General features: G+C 39.8%; 1 protein-coding gene across 8 annotated transcripts in view; it reads left to right on the forward strand.

Moving 5' to 3' along the window:
• DPF3 (double PHD fingers 3) overlaps positions 1-16827 on the forward strand; it is a 158294-nt gene that overhangs the window by 83595 nt on the left and 57872 nt on the right. For 5 of the 8 annotated variants that reach the window (XR_014946611.1, XM_015864660.3, XM_015864664.3 and 2 more), the window contains exons 4-6: positions 11297-11424; positions 14789-14884; positions 15873-15911. Coding sequence is in view for 6 of the 8 variants with exons in the window: in XM_015864660.3 (XP_015720146.1) it covers positions 11297-11424; positions 14789-14884; positions 15873-15911 (263 nt within the window). In the remaining 2 variants the exon portion in view is untranslated. The remainder of the gene's footprint in view (positions 1-11296; positions 11425-14788; positions 14885-15872; positions 15912-16827) is intronic. The other 3 variants (XR_014946612.1, XM_085548942.1, XM_085548943.1) reach the window with 1 other exon arrangement.

The raw sequence follows: 16827 nt of genomic DNA on the forward strand, positions 1-16827 counted from the left end.
CTAATAGATGGATGATTGCTGGGGGGGAGAGAGTTAGTAAATCCCACAGCCAGATGTTCAGGGATGGACAGAGCGACCTTCTCCAGGAACCCAAAGGAATATAACTGTGTCCTTCTGAGGAATAAGGACACTCAGGTGCCTCTGGCTGCCTGTGTTTATCTCTCTTTTCAAAAGGAGCACGAATGGGCTCAGCATGGCTGCAAGGATGGATGTTTCTCAGAGCATCGGGGAAATGACCAGTCATCCGTCTCTTCACTGTGGAGTCTGCCTGCAGCCATCAATCTTGTAGCCCAGCACGGCAGCTCCTTTGGCTTAGTTTGGCTCAATGTTAGATGAACAAAGGGAAATGAAAGCTGAGCAGGGGAAAGGAGAGGAGAGCAACTATTCTCTATTTCACTTTATTTTCCCTTGGTATGCTCTCTCTCCTACTCCCCCATTATCATCTATTCTTGCTGTATTTTGTATGCTGTGGAAAATGGCCAAAAATGTATATTTTTAGGATCTAGGAGCTTTACAGCATTTTTTTGTTTGTTTGTTAGCAGAATGGAGAAAGGAGAGAAATATTTGGAAAGGGATAATTCAAGGCCCATAGCCTTCATTTGTCAGAGTTTTCTGTGGCAGTTTTCAGAACATAGCTTAGCTGCAATAGGCAAGGACAAGGAACAGAATAGCTTTCCTCCATCTTATTTTCTTTGCTCGCCCTTCCTGATTCCTTCTTCAGTGCCATTTTAGTGTTTTCAGATGTGTGCTTCATGTCTCTACTCCCGTTCTGTTCAAAAAGCAATTGGAAGAGCAACGTTATGGGGCTATTTGGAAAACAGTATGTATCCAAGTATATGCCCAAGAGCCATGCTGGCAGCTCGTGTCAGCAAACACTAGTTCACTTGAGCCTAGCCTGCCTGATACAGCAGTGCTGGGGCTGTGTAAGCGTTGCACAAGCTGCCTAAGCTCATCCAGCACCTGTAGTTCATGCTGTGAAACTAGAGGTCGTGACAGTATCTTTGTTGCAGTTGGTAGGCAACCTATCGTAATCAAAAACATTCAGATATGACTGCTTATAAACTTAACACTGAAGTAACTGACTCTAGTACTGAACTCAGATGGGCCATGTTTGTCTGAAATCCTCAGCTGTGATCTACTTTGAACGAGACTGAAAAGAAAGACATATTGGAATTGACTGCCTGTGTTGGATTCCCAGAGCTAAGGTCTGGTTTTTTTCCATGGTGGGCTGTAACGTGGTTGCTTACTCTGTTTTCTCCTAAAATTCCTGCCTCTGGATATCATAACAGAATGCGTTTAGCTTACTTTATAGAAGGCTTATTTAGAGATAGTACTGCTCCTGCACTTCCCCTTTGTCGTGTATGATTGACGTATTTAATAAATGCATGATTACATTTACTTCTAATTTTCCTCGCTAACCTCAATGATTTAAGCATCGGGTCTGAAAGAGCCTGGCTCTCCCCTGCAGAACTGTTGTAGGAGATTTCTCTCCTACTTTTATTGGAGGCAAAGAATTGAGATCTTCCAGGCGTGCTCAAAGCTTATTAGGAGATTCAAGGCCCAATGAAGCACTAAGAGCGAGCAAGGGAACTCTGTAAAAGCAGATATTGGACACAGAGATGTGTCTGAGGAGTCTTTACCTGCTTCCGACCCAAATATGCCATCTGGAGTGAACAGGCTTATGCCAAGATAGGGAAAATTTATACTATCCTGAGTTTAAAGGACTGCTTTGCATTTGTTGCTTTTATTTTTTTTTCTTTCTTTCTTTCTTTCTCCTTCCCCCCCCCCCCTTTTTTTTTCTTTTTCTTTTTTTTTCCTTTTTATTCTAAACAAAAGACGTAAACTCTCAAGAAGAACATTTATTTCATGAAAACCAGTTTCTCCTCCCTGACTCCTTGCTTGTTTAGGTTTTATAAGTGGGCACAAGACCTTTGTGGGTGGGGATATTCAGAGAGATCCCATAGCCTTTCTTTCTTATTTTCTTTACAAATCAGATAGCATCATTTTCTAAACTGTGAATTTAATTGTACCCCTTTCAAATGAATGGTCAGATTTTCTGCTGCTACTCATTTTTTTCCTGCCTGCAATTTTTGAAAAAGACAAATCTTGTTCATGCTGTCATGAGACAGGCTACCCCAGATGGCACATTTGTGTCTCAGGATGCCCTCTGGCTGGCCTTTTGGCAGGCATTCCAGTGGCTCTGAAGGTCACCTTGTTTACACCTTGCCTTTTCCCCCTCCCTATTCAGAGTCTTGCTGAGCCTGCAGGCTGGGCTTCACCATCTGCATTTTCTCTCGTGCCATTAATCTTCCTGTTTACCATTCTGTTGTTAATTCTAGAGTTCACCTTTTTGTCTAAACATTTTATAGGCCTCTTGGAATTCCTTACCTTTTTTTTTGTGGCAACTGATCTGAGCATCGCAGTGGATGATTTGCTTTGTTCTTTTCCATTTCTGTAGGGATCCCTACTAGAGTCTCATGTTATTTTTCTATTGGAAGCCTTCCTTCTTATAGTAACATTCTTCAATTATGTATCTTGATCTGTCAGATTCATCTAACCATATGAGTAAATATTGTCCCCGTTCTTTGGAAACCACGAATTGGCCACTGAGTGGAAGCAGTTCATTGTTTTTTCTTGGTTTGAAAAAAACAAGGTTTAAACCTGGTTTTGTGAGAACCTGGGAGTACACCTTGCCTTTTTGGTGCATTTTATTTGAATGTCTAAATGCCTATGAATATTAAACAAGTCTACCTAGAGGATAGATGAAACTATCTCCTCCTAACATATAACAGCAACGCAGAGGGTACCTTTGTTTGGCTTGAGATCACATAGGAGGACAGCAGCAGTTACAAGGGTATCGTCTCAGATTGCTGTTTCCTATTCCCTGCTAAAATAATTGGTCACTGCTGTTGCTTTTCTGTTCTTCAGTGGTGTTTATGCAGGTTTGGCATTTTAGTGAGCTGTGGGTGCTGAATGAGCTCTGCTGGCACAAATGCAGTACCAGGGCCAGGACACTTGTAGTCTAGCTGAGCAGCATTAATAAACCCTGCTGCATCCAAGCCTTCAAGCTTCTTGAGTGTCTCTGCCTGCTCCCTGGTACTCTGGGCTTTAGAAGGGCATCATTAACTGAGCTGCAGCATCCCATGAGCATATGAACTTGGGTAGAGCTGAGCTCTGCACTCAGGCAAATAACCCCCTGCAATCCAAAGTAGGAGAAAACACAGTGCAGGCTCCCAGGAATATTGCTGGACTCAGATTGGCTTTGGCAGCTTTATCAGCTCTGGTTTAATGCCGGCTCTGCTAGGCCCAGTCTGAATTAATTGGGATGCGCGTGCACTGCAGTTGAGAGATAACTGCATTACAGACATTTATCTGCTACTAAAGGTATCCTCTCCACCATCCTTGATAAGGAAGAGGAGACGCTATGCAAAATGTCACAGAATTTGTAGCAAGGTTAAGGTATGGCTGTTCTTATGTATGGTTTATGTATGAGGCTAGATTCAGTGCTGTCACGTACAGAAATTGTACTGTTGGTTGCAGCAAAGGCCCACTCTCTGTTAGTATCTGCAGGGCATGCATTGTGAGAGTGGCTGATAGGTCTCTTGGTAGTGGACAATAAATAGGTTCTGGTTCTTCTAATGGGTCAAAAGGCCAAAGACCCATCCATCTGTGTGAGTCTACCTATACAACTACTTGCAGATAGGTTGACCAAGTTGTTCAGTCACTCCGTAATAAGCCAGAAGTGATGTAAGGGTGGTGCAAAGCCTGGAAGGATAGGTTATATACTCAGGAACTTTCTCTAAGTTGCAGCAGTTATCCAGCCTCTGTCACCTGATACTATGTACAGTGTTTGCTTGTTCTTATTCTGCTGAAGTCCTGGCTTTGTCTGAGTCCATCTAGAGCACAAATACAAGAGCAACCGTGAAAACAAGTGAGTGCTATAATAATGTTACTGAAAGGAAATATTCTTTTACAGTTTGAACCTCGAGGGTAGTTATTTGATCCAACATTTAGTCTGATATTGTAATTTGGCAGTCTTTGAAAAGCAGGTACAGTATATTAAATGTGACAATGATTTATATGTTTGCTGAGAAATAAATCTGTAAAGAACTTCTAAGAGACAACCAACAAGAGGGCTGTTTTTTATTTTATTGTGAGATTTTATAGAGGCATTCTAGCCTGCCAAAGAAATACAGCTGCTTGTAAAGTCCACATTTTGATGATGGGTTAAACTAAACAATACTTAACCTTATGTTTGAGGGCCTCTGCTCTTTTTTGCAGTTTTATTTCTCCCTCCTGTTGTGTCGAAGTGCCCTGAGGCATATTTTAGCTAGGGATTGATGGAGTTTTTCCATTGGATCCTGATTTTAAAATTCAAATCTATCCTCTGATTTTTCTGCAGTTTATGCTCAGGCTGAAGGTGTATGGCCTCCCTATATCACATCTTCCTCTGTCTCCTTCCACTTCTTTCTCTCCCTGCCCCATTCCCCCAACCTTACCATGTGAGCAGCAGTTTTGAAGTAAGAGGTGCTATGGTTTTTTTTATTCTCCCAGTGTTCCCTAGGTCACACCACAGTAATCTCTGAAATTCATTTTGAAGTAGTATAGAATCTCATGGTTTCAGTATGTTGCACCATGTGGATACAGAGCTGAGCTGAACTGTGCCCCTGAAGAGAATTTTCACTAAATGAAGTCCTCCAAACTATTCTTTCCTCCCCAAATGACTGGTAGCTGAGGTAGCAGGTACTTGTTTTCAAGTAGTCTTGCTTCTAAAACATGTTTATTTTTCTACTTGACCAGATTCTCATTCTCACCCTGGCACTGTTTACCTTGTGATTGTAACAGCTCTATTGAGGTTTGAAGGTGGAGCTAGAGGGAGAGTTGAAAGGGTTAAGGTTAAGGAAGCAGCCTTACAATCTCTTGTCCAGTCATGGATTTATTGTATCTGTCTTGGATTAAAAACAAAGCAAATCTGATGTTTGCAAGTGTCTAGGGGCGTGTTTTTTTTTTTGGCCTTAGCGACCCATCATGAGAAGCTGTGTCTGTAGCAGTCTAGTTTTAGGAAAGGGTGGAGTGGCTGGAGGTCCTATGGATCGGGTTGGTGAAGACTGGAAGTATAGAGCTGACACTGTGAAGTTTGTTACAGATGGGTGCAGTGATGCTGGGAGAACAGGCTGAGATGGTAAGGATCATGAAAACCCAGGATTAGAGCATAAGGACACTGGCATCGAGCATCTGCACCTGGGCTAGCAGGTGATGGTGCAGTCAAGGTAAAGTTTTGGAGATCTCTAGAAGGAATGGAGATCAGTACTGTGCTGAGCTGGTAGCAACATGCTTAAGGGCAAAGCTTGCAGAGCCCTGTCTTTAGAGTGTACCTGGCTCTCGTCTCTGCTTTGAAAGCATCCATTCCAAGGACAGTAACAAATCGCTGTACTGGTCATGAATGTAACAAACATGCAAACAAACGTGCTGAGGAGAGTTTGGTTGTGTCCATACAGAAAAGCTGCAAAATCCTGCTATTCAATGTAAAGCATTGTCTACTCATTCTCTCTTAAGGGATTCCGTCTCCCCTGCCCCCACCCTTTGCACTCTAACGCTATATTTGTGCCTTGGAGATGTGGAGATGAGCATATGATGGATGGATGGATGCTGCTAGTCTGGGTTTTTCACCACCATTTCCCCTGGGGCACTCTGTCTGCTGGCAGAGAGCACCATCCCAAAAGATGGTATCTTTTGCAAACTCGACAGCTAACAGACAGCTTCTCTCTCTGCATATTTCCCAAAAGAAGAGCAGGCTTAATCTGGTTTTTATATGGCATATTTCATTATAATCTTTTTGACTTCCCATGTTCCCACTACACCATCATAAATAAAATGCTGGGGGTGGGAACAGTAGAGATGCTGAGGCTTCACACTCTTGTGACACTGATAGATTCTCATTTTAAACTGTCATGGGATTTAATTGCTTGCTGAGCCACTGTGCTGCACTTTCAAACACATCCTGCCACATCCTCTTAATGAGCTTAGTGGCTGCATTTGCTCAGCAGTAGTTCTGTTTGCTGTGAATTAGGTGGTTTTTTAGACCACCTATATGATTTTAAAGAGCCAGTGGTTCTTAAGGTAATATCTTTGGATTTATCCATCTTAAACAACACTTCATGGACTCCTAATATATTGTTTCCTCTGGCACTTTTTATGTTCCAAAAAAAAAAAAACACACAAAAAAAAAAACAGCACCAAGAAACAAACACACAAAAAATCTATGTGCAAAGTCAGTGTTTGTCTAAGAGGGTTTTTGGAAGCCGGATTGCTTTGGTTTGCATAGTAGCTGTCTCTGGCATGATAGATCATGCTGGAACTCACCCAATAAGTATCTCTGTTCCCAATTAGAACTGGAAATGGAGCTGCTTAGGAGTGCAAAGAGATGATGGCTTGGGTGGCAGCTGCTACTGTGGAGATGGAAATGATCCATTGTAAAACAAATACGTTATGCTGTATAGAAAAAGGGATGGTTGTTTTTATTTTATTTTTCAAAGAGACATTGAAAAGTTGCTTAGCTCCAATGCATCTCAAAGCAAATTTAACACATTTAAGGACAGACATGTACTGCTATTTTGGTGAATCAAAACTTGAAAAAAACCACCATTTTGTAGGATTTGTGGAAATGCGATTCTTTTGGACATGGCATATCCATAGAAAGCAGATATTGGAATAATGCTGGCATGGATGCTTGCTCAGATCCTACCACTGCAGCCTACTGATCTTGATAAATAGAGAGGTTTTTGCTCTGGGCCAGTAAGCAAAAATAACCATGTTAATATAATCATCAAATTGAACTCTGCCAAGTTAAGAAAGATAAATTTTAACTATCAGTAGACATACATATTTGCATTGTACTATATGCACAATGTTTAGTTGTGACACCAATAATACCTTGGTTTATTTAAACAGGAAGAGGTTTTAAATGACATTTTTGTTTTCATTGATGGAGTTTGTTGATATACTCTTTTATTTTGCTTAGTTCTGGCTTTCAGTGTGTGGTATTCCCTGCATCTCCTTCACTAACCAAATGCTATTTTATTTGCTATACTAATCAAAAGGGAACCTAACTACAAACTGTCTTAAAATTGTTATATTAAAAAAGAGTAAACTTTTAGCTATATGGCTTTTACTAGTAGTTACTACTTGTTATAAAGATTATGTTCCATGAAATTGCTATGTGTGAAGAAGAGCTTGTGATACAAACTAGGAGTTATAACAGAAAGAATTTAGAACAATTAGTGAGTAGCAAATGTTATTACCTATATTTAAAGTGGATTTGGATTTGATTCAAGAATTTAAAGAGCCATAAATTCTACACGAACACTGGAGAAATTGATTGAAACTGTAATTAGGTGTAAGCAGTGAAGCACCTGGGAAATGATGATATAGGAGGTTCTGACTGACTTTTTTTTTTTCCTCCCAAAGGAAAATCGTATCTCACCGCTCTTAAAATTCTCCACATGGTATGTAAAGGATTAGCAGATAAGGAGGTTGACAATTTACTTAGACTTTCTGAAGAACTTTGGTCCTCTCCAAAAATAAACAACGCATTATCTTGGATCAAAACTTCTAGAATAAAATGTGAAACAAACAATTTCACAAGAAAAAAAGAAAAAAGCTAACAGTGGGTGCATCACGGTTTGGTTTCTGTTCCAGTGCAGTGAAACTTAGCAGTGAAACACTTGGAGAGAGAGAGATTTAGTGGTTAAATACAAAAATTTGTTCATAGTACAAAGTTATCTAGAGCAATCTTGGCCAGGGGAGGGAGATTCCTGTCTGAGGGCCTCATAGTGGGGATATGAATATCCATTGAGAATGGGCAATGGGATGGACATCTTAGTTTGCATTTGGAATGTTACCTGCTGGAAGTCCTTGTCCCTGTTACAAGATTCCTAATTCTGCCTATCATGCAGCCCTGGGCACTGTTGAGGCAGTGCATACGCCTGAGAGAGATTGCTGTGGACAATGTAAAGAACAGCTTAATGCTTTTGTTTAAGTGGAGGATGTGGCTTCATCTTAATATACTGGATGTGGTATTGGTCCATCTTGATGAGATTTCTGAAGAATGAGAAGAAATTCAGGAAGATCTGACATGACAAAGTCCCATGGAAAATCTCTCATGGCAGGGAAATAAAAAAGTCTGTGGCTGTTTGTCTTTGAAAGGAAAGAACTGGACAGAAATGACAAAAAAGTTTGGTCAGGAACTTCTATTTTCCTTATCTTATAGCATGAACAAAGGGACAGACGATAAATAAAGCAAAATGCTCCATCTTTCAAACCGTAGTTCAACTGTTGAACTCACTCTGGTAGGAAGGTATTGAGGACAAAAGTGCATCAAAATTCAGAAAAGGATGGGCTATTCTGTGTATTACCAAAGGGACTAGATGTAGGATAACTGGAAGTGATACTGCATTTATCCCTCAGGTCAGACCTATTAGATAGCATTGAACTATTTGTCTAGGTTAACTGAACCATCTTTTAGATTTTTGGACACTTTTATCTCTGAGGATTCAATAAGTGTTTTGGAAATATATTTTCCTGACTTCATTACTGTCTCCCTTTAGAGACTAGGCATCTTCCAGGAAAGACTGAATTCATTACCGAAACAGAATTCATTACAAATGTGTCTGTGGACCTTCATAGGTTCTTAAGCTGTAAACTTTACACTTCAGGTAAGATAGTTTGCCATTTCCCACTTTCTAGAGCTACTTAGGAATGAAAATTTCCCATAGAAGCTACTGGCAGAGAAGGAAATAAAAGAAATTGAATAGCTGTTAACTCAATGGGTAGGTAGGAGGCAACTGTCCTGAGTTTCTTTTCCCAAGGTTTCCTCTCTGCTATTTAGTTTTTAGATACTGAATCTCTCCATCAATAAAGTGGGTATAAAAGTATTACCTTACACTACCTTGTCAATGGGATGTTCAATTTAATAACTGGAAAACACTATGAGACTTTTGGATGAAAAATCTTCCTGGAGCGATTCTGCTGGAAAGTAGCATGCCTTTTAAGATAATGCCTTTTAAAAACAGATGCTCTTTTTTGACCTTAAAGCCTACTTTTCCCCACAAATGTTCAATATTTCTGGAACAAACAGGAAGTAGTTTTACTTTCATATATGTTTTACTTCTCCCCTCCTTTTATTGCTCATTTCCTTTACTAATGCATTTGTTTGCTGGGTTTATCAGAGACAGGCACAGATTGTCATAGTGAAGACACCTTTGTTACTGTTGCCCTTGAGTTTGCTTGAAGCTTCTTTTCTTTGCTGAGAATATGATTACCTGTTGGATTTTGCAGTCCTGCAAGGTTCTCAATACAAAACAAGTGCCCTTTTGCACCTAGGTACAGAACTTTGAAACCAGCCTAACCCATGGCCAGATACGATTGTGGAGGTTCCTTAGTGACTTGAGGTTCAAGTGTTGTGACTTGCACGTAACTCGAGTCTGAAGTCCTTTCTTTCTATTGAAATGTTTGGATTTAGCATCCAGAGGGAAGTAGCAGGAGTTCATAGATGGAATTTTGGTCTCTGCTTCCCCATTGACTTGTCTTTTCTCTAGCCCAAATAAGGGAGAGGTTAGAAAAGGTGGCATAGTAGGGGAGTGTGTGCAGAGCTTAATGTTAAAAACAGAGGCCTGATTGAATAGGCCTCCTTGTGATGAGAGGGGGTCAATAGAATTGATCCCCTCCCATTGTGTTGGCTGTTCTGGGAGTTTCCTCTGAAAATCCCAGTGGTTTGAATATTCTGCATGGTTTGTACTCGGCCTCTCCCTCCATGAATACAATAGCTTTTGCTGGAATTTTTGCTGGGTTTTCTGTGGTTATTGGCTGAACAGTGTTCTCTCACTTCAGAAAACTTGAGCAAGCGTGTTCTGGAAGCACTGATCAGGGACCTTGAGTAGCTGACTGGCTTAAAGGTTTTTATGTAAGGATACAGTTGCCCCCCAGGAAGCAGATTATAATTTACTGTCTCAGGTGGAAGTGTTCATTCATTACTTGGATTGCTGGAGTGATTTGGGGTTTTATAAACACACAAATTTATGTCCTACGGAGTTTACAACTCATGGTGATAGAAAAGCAGGCCAGCCTCAAGCAAATTGGGAAACACAATACAGACCTATAAGGTGAAAAGTGAACAGAACTGTGAAATCAGGACACCAGATGCTGTTTTGTAAAGCGTCAATTCTATACGTTATTGCTTGATAAATCCATTGGCTAAGAGGAAGGAATTAATTTTAGAAAGGAGGGAGAGCTTGAGAAATCCATGCTTTGGCATTGTCAGGTAAAGAGACATTTGGGATGTGTTTCTGCCATAGGATTGCTCTGAATGAACACCTACACAAGTAGGGTAGAGGCCAAGAAGAAAATGTAATTCTTGCCTGGGTGTATTTTAACATCTTGCTAAAATTAACATGCTATATTTGCCTGTCTGCTGCACCGTCTCATAATCTAGTGACAGAATTTTTAAGGGGATTTATGCTTTGTACCTTCACTTGCATGGCATGTTGCATCAAGCTACCTTATGAACCCTCTTTATCATTTTAAGTCCCATGCCTGAGGCCTGCCCCTGAGACACCTGTTAGTTTGTAAAGCAGTGGCTGAGGTTCATCCAGCTACACAGACTAGGTTCTGCGCTTGTAACTGTTTGCTGGTGGTTCTTCATTTGCACAGTCCCATTTCGAACAAACTGAAAATTTTATCTAGTAAAAAATGGAAGTCAATATTCAGTGAAAATTCAAGGCAAAAATTCCATTTGGTTGTTTTGTTTGTTTTTGATTGGCCCCACTTACTAGGTTTCTACTTCCCTGTGTGTGGACTAAGCCCTTTTGTGAGAAAATGCTGCTTGTAGCTGTTCCATAACAACTCTGCCAGATACTAAATTGCATGGAATTACTTCTCCGCTTCAAAAGATCTGATCTTCATATTTGTTATTTCAGTGTCTTGGAAAGACTTGGTTTTGTTTTTTAATTGAAACAGAGGGAGTTAACATTAGGGAAAAGTATTTTCCCCCTCCTTTTATTTCCTCTTGATGTATTATGGCTGGCCGTCTTGTCCTGCAAGCTAACACAGCTTTTCAAAACATATCAGATTTTCAGCAAGATAGAAATGAATCTCATAAGGGAATTCTTAGAGATTTGGAGAGCTCTCCTTCAAGATACAGGAAGCTGGAGCATTTGTCAGTCTTCTGCTTGTTGGCTCTGTCCTTCTACTTGTGAGCTGCCAGGGGAGATACATGAAGTTGGTGTTTTTTGTTTTTCAGAAGTTGATCTGCCTCTGAAAAAAGATGGCTTCACGTCAGAAAGTACAACACTGGAAGCCTTGCTACGTGGAGAGGGAATAGATAAAAAGATGGACACTAAAGAGGAAGACCCTATACAAGAAATCCAGGTAAAGGAGATACCTGTGCCCTGACAGCAGTGCTGAATTTTATGATTTGTCTCTAAGCATAGTAGATTTTGTCCTACTGCAGTGTAGTTCATCTGTTGATGGTTGTGTCATTCTACTGTCAAAATGTTGTCAAACCATTGTGTTACACTGTGATGCTCAAAATGAACTGAGGATCTCACTCTCTTTTTCTTCTGTCACAAACATCTCAGTCACTTGACTGTGTTCTGCTCAGCTTATGTGTTGGAATTTACAGCAGTATGAGACAACTGCATACAGAACAGACAAGTAGAGATGGGTCCCAGCCATAAACCAAATTTTAGTCTCAGAAAATTATAATGAGTTTGAACATGGGTTTGAACTCATATTTGCAGCAGTTGACAATAATAATAATAATAATAATACTGTTGTTTTGTCTGTTTTCAGTTATACTGAGAATCCTTCTGGAAATATTTGAGCAAAATAAATAAATATATTCTAATGTTAATTATCTCAGTTATTATTAGTAATGAAAAGAATCACCTCTTTATATGTGTTATGATTTGAAAGTTATAGGAATATTTGTCAAGTTTCCATTTCATCCTTTAACAATATAAAAAATAGAAACACATTTGTTGCTCTGTCACAGAAGGAATTCAGCTAATATAAAGGGTTCTTAAGGGCTTCCCACTTCACATAGGCACCTTAAATTGCTAGGAAAGCAAGCTTCTCCTGTGGGAACAGCAGCAAAAATTTGGTGATGGTAGAACACCATTGTGCTATGAATCACTATGCTAGTGATGTTTAGGGAGAACCATTAGCAATATGTCTATCTTTATCATTTTGGATGAGATACAAGATGTTGCCAAATTTTGCCCATGCCAAATAAAACTGATATGGGCAGGCTTCAAATCTATAGTATTTGAGGATCAGTCCTACTGATCTATTTGCCAGTGTTACGCTGATGGCAGCAAACTTAGGACTTCTGTTCCCAGTAACACAGATAAAGGAACACTGTTAAAGAGGAAGTTTTCCATGTATAGCTGGTATTTAACAGGGTAGAGGATTCTGTCCTTCCATAAATTAGTATTGAATGTGGGTCTCTATCATTTGCTGCAGAAGGCTTAAAATAACCTTTTGACCATGTATCAGAGAGGCTAAACCCTTTCTGCTGGGAATTCATGTGATTATCCTGGCAGTGTCATCAAATTTGCACATGGTTACTTAACGCTCTGTGTCTTAAATTGATGCTGGAATGAAAAATGAAGAAAGTGGTTTGTAACACTCCTTAACTTCTCCTGCACAGTATTATTAGTATAAGCTAGCTCCTTCTTGCCCCAAATACAATATGGTGTCAGCCTTTTCTCCTCTCCTCTCCTCTCCTCTCCTCTCCTCTCCTCTCCTCTCCTCTCCTCTCCTCTCCTCTCCTCTCCTCTCCTCTCCTCTCCTCTCCTCTCCTCTCCTCTCCTCTCCTCTCCTCTCCTCTCCTCTCCTCTCCTCTCCTCTCCTCTCCTCTCCTCTCCTCTCCTCTCCTCTCCTCTCCTCTCCTCTCCTCTCCTCTCCTCTCCTCTCCTCTCCTCTCCTCTCCTCTCCTCTCCTCTCCTCTCCTCTCCTCTCCTCTCCTCTCCTCTCCTCTCCTCTCCTCTCCTCTCCTCTCCTCTCCTCTCCTCTCCTCTCCTCTCCTCTCCTCTCCTCTCCTCTCATTTAAGACATGAAGCACAGTTAAAAGTATAGATTCATATCAGTAAGTTTGCATATTTTCTTACATAGCACTAGTCTCTTCATGCACAATACATTCCAAGTGCTGTAGTTATCTAAGACTAAGTTGTCTGTAATTGTGTGAATTTTAAAGAACTATTTAATGTATGTAGAACTGGAACTTGTTTGCTCTTCCACCTTCTAATGCGTAGTGGTCAAGTATTATGGGAAGTTAGATTTCATAATGGTCTAGTTGTATTAATAGCTTCCTGGGATTTAAAGATAAAAGATAAAACCAGATGAAGAGGTGATCCTTTACTGTGTTCAAAGAAGTATCTGTCATTTTTAAAAAGGCACTGTTCTATTATAGTCTTAAAAGTTTATCTGATAGAATAAGAATAAACATGTATGGCTGGTCTTCCAAGCACAGGCTTTATCTTTAAGTTTCTCTTCTGGTCTTTCCCACAAATTCAGAATTCAGTGCTTGAGATGTGTAGGAAGAAAACTAAGCCACTGTGATTTGCTCCTATGTTCTTCCTATGTTGGCTCTCAAATAGCTGTTAACTGGAAGTGACAAAAATAGTAAAAGATTGAAGAAAAGCCATTCCATCAGTTTGAAGTCATGCATTTGAATCTGAAAATGTCGTAGTTTATGTGAATGGTGTCATGGCATCCACATAATGAATGGCAAGAGCAGCTCCAACTCCTATCTTTATTTGCAACAGGGATGCCAGAGGTCGAGGGAGTTCTGGCACAGCATTTTTCTATGTTAGTGTTGTGATGGTTCATCTTGCCATCATCTGTGCCATGTCCAGTTTGTACATGTTTTGGCCTGGATTTCATTCTGTAGAGGTTATATAGGTTATATAGGACCTTTCAAAAGGTCAAGTTGAAATTCCCTGACACTGTTATATGAGACGATGAATTGTTACTGTAATTTTCATTGTTATTCCTATTAAATAATTAATTGAAATAACTGTTGTTCTCATCAGCTTCAATGAAGCCTGCACTTACTCAGTATTCCTCGTGTAGGGAACGTGCTTTGGTGGGGGGGAGAGGGAGCTGGACTCGATGATCTCTGGAGATCCCTTCCAACCCCTACGATTCTGTGATTCACATGTTGCAAATCCCTTTCTCCAGATTTCAGAGTTGTGCCAACTATGTAAGAACTGAAAGATGTTGCTTTCTAGATTCATTGAAAATGCTGGGATATATCTAGAGGAATTTTGTCTGTTTTTGCTTCCAAGAAGAAAAAAAATCCCCAGCAACTGATATACATCTTGTTAAAGTGTACTGTCAACATTAGAGAAAAACAATGGCTCAAGAAACCAAATTCGAAAAGTCATGCAAACAATTTCCCAGGAAAGGCCTGCATTTGAGCACTGTACTGCTTGTGTAGTCTTGGGATATCAGTGCTCAGTGATGCCACTGCTGCTTTTTAGAGATCTTTCTTCCTTATTTGACTGCTACCAGTGGCGTTTTTTAATAAGAACTCCTTGAAGGACTGAGGGTGGAAGGGAAAGCAGATTTTGCTTTAGCAACAAGAAATAGGGATTCTGGGATCTTATTTGGTCTTATATCATTAATCAAGTGTAATTTAATAACCTGCAGTCTCTATGGTAAAGAGCAGTAGTTGTTTGTATGTGTCATCTTTTCTTCTAACCATTCCCATTTAATTGTTCAACCACAGAGGGTTTTAGAAAATGATGAAAACGCAGATGAAGTGAATGAAGAAGAGGATTTGGAAGAGGATATTCCAAAACGAAAGAACAGGCCAAGAGGACGGGTAGGTACAACTGAATAGAAAGGAAGGAAGCAAGCTTTGTATTTTTAACATGTGTTGTATATGCAAAGTGTATATCCATGTAGGTAATTTTCAGTGATGCAGTCAAATTTATATATATATATATGTCTATACTTTATTTTTTGCAAATTATAATGTGAAGAGACTACACTAAGAGTAAAAATTTGGGATGAATAATTTATAGTGACATATTTATAATTTTTGTGTGTGATAATTATGGTGACATCCTGCTATTACGATGTTCTTATTCTAAAACAGCATTTACCAATTTAAAAAAAAAAAAAAGAGAGAAATAATATTAATATAAGTGACTTGAACTGCATTAATATGTTTTGCAGCTTTCTCCAAGGTAGCACTCTGTGGTTGACATTTTGGCCCTCTTGAACCCTTTGGCAAATCTTCCATTTGCTTAAAATGGGCGATGTTATCCTTAGGGGAGTCTGTGTCCCTTCTCTTACCTAAGATCTTTTCACAATTTCAGCAGGGCGCCAGTTAAGTAATAAAGCCAATGTTTTAAAACTTGGAATCAGCGTTTTTAATTGTGGCCCCTGAAGCTAGGCATCTGAATAAAAATGAACATAATTCTCAGAAGTTTCAAGCATTTTCATCTCTCCTTGGTTCCAAGTAGATGCTGCAGGGGCACAGGAGCTCTAAGAAATACCTTTTGATGTGTTTGCAGAAGTCAAGCAAGAAGGGCCACATTTTAGGCCAAATAAGCAGGATATAATAGCTTTTGAGTAAGAGAGGAACATGAAACCACATTGAATACTTACAATGTACTTATGCATCAAACCCTCTCTTTTGGTTTCTTCTGTTGTTGTATTGTTTCAGTTTTTCTGCTCCTCTTTATTTTGGAGCTTAAATTCTTTAATATAAGATCAAAGCACTATATTAACTGGATAAGTATATATTTCACCTTCCTTATTCTCAAAATCACCTGAACCAGTTTCTTTCTTTCTTTCTTTCTTAGCCAAAGACACCCACCTGGAAAAAAATTTTCCAGAAAAATGTAAGTTTCAGAAAATTTGTATGAACCAGTAACCAAAATGAGGACTTAGAATTGATACACGCACACAAGCTTGATTGTAGCTATTAACAAGTATTCAAGGCTAACAAGTATTTTCTAATAAGCTGCTCTCACATAAATTGTGCATGTGGATTAGGGTAAGTGAAGGAGAGTGAACAGCTATGAAAGATAGCCTACTCAAGAGAAGGGAGTTAACTGTATGCATATATTCCAGGCCTATACAAACACAGTCCTGAAGTTACTATGTGCAAAGCTCTACTCCTGTGTTTGGGAAACTGTTTGAGAATATCTGCTACTTTTTCTCTCCTGCAGTAGGGAAAGGAGTTGGAGAGTAGGTGTCCTATTCATTTTAAACCATAGATTTACAACTTATTTCTGCCCTAGAACTGGCCCCCTATTAAGAACAGGGACAGCAGAATATCCTGCCTTTTCTGTTGCTAACTACTGCTCTGCTAGTGCCCTGGCTTCATTTGGTGTAAAAAAGAGAAGTTCGAAGAATGCCAAATACTTTGAGCAATTTTTGTTTTTATTCGATGGCATCAATAGCCAAAGTAAAATGTGGTATGAATTAGGATTTCAAAATTAGGGCCAGATTCCTAGCTGTTGAAAACTGGTAAGCCTGAACTGAAGCCTGAATTACATCTGTTCATGGCTGTTTTGTTGCTCTTCAAGCAACCCTTTTCAAGTGTAAGCCTGACCCAGTGTAGGGAATTGGGACTGAGGATTTGAAATTAGGGGATATGAAACCTGGGCAGCACTTCATTTCTGGGAAGGAGGTGGTCAGGGTATTTTTAGAGGATAGAAGAGGGGAAGGATATCTGTAGGAAACTAGATCCTGCAGAGTGTGGCCTTTGGGGATTCAGAGAAGGAGTGAGGGCTGGCAGCATTGATGAAGGAT

This window comes from Coturnix japonica, chromosome 5, assembly GCF_054131305.1.
Source record: "Coturnix japonica strain WE chromosome 5, WE-NBRP24, whole genome shotgun sequence".
Classification (NCBI taxonomy): domain Eukaryota; kingdom Metazoa; phylum Chordata; class Aves; order Galliformes; family Phasianidae; genus Coturnix; species Coturnix japonica.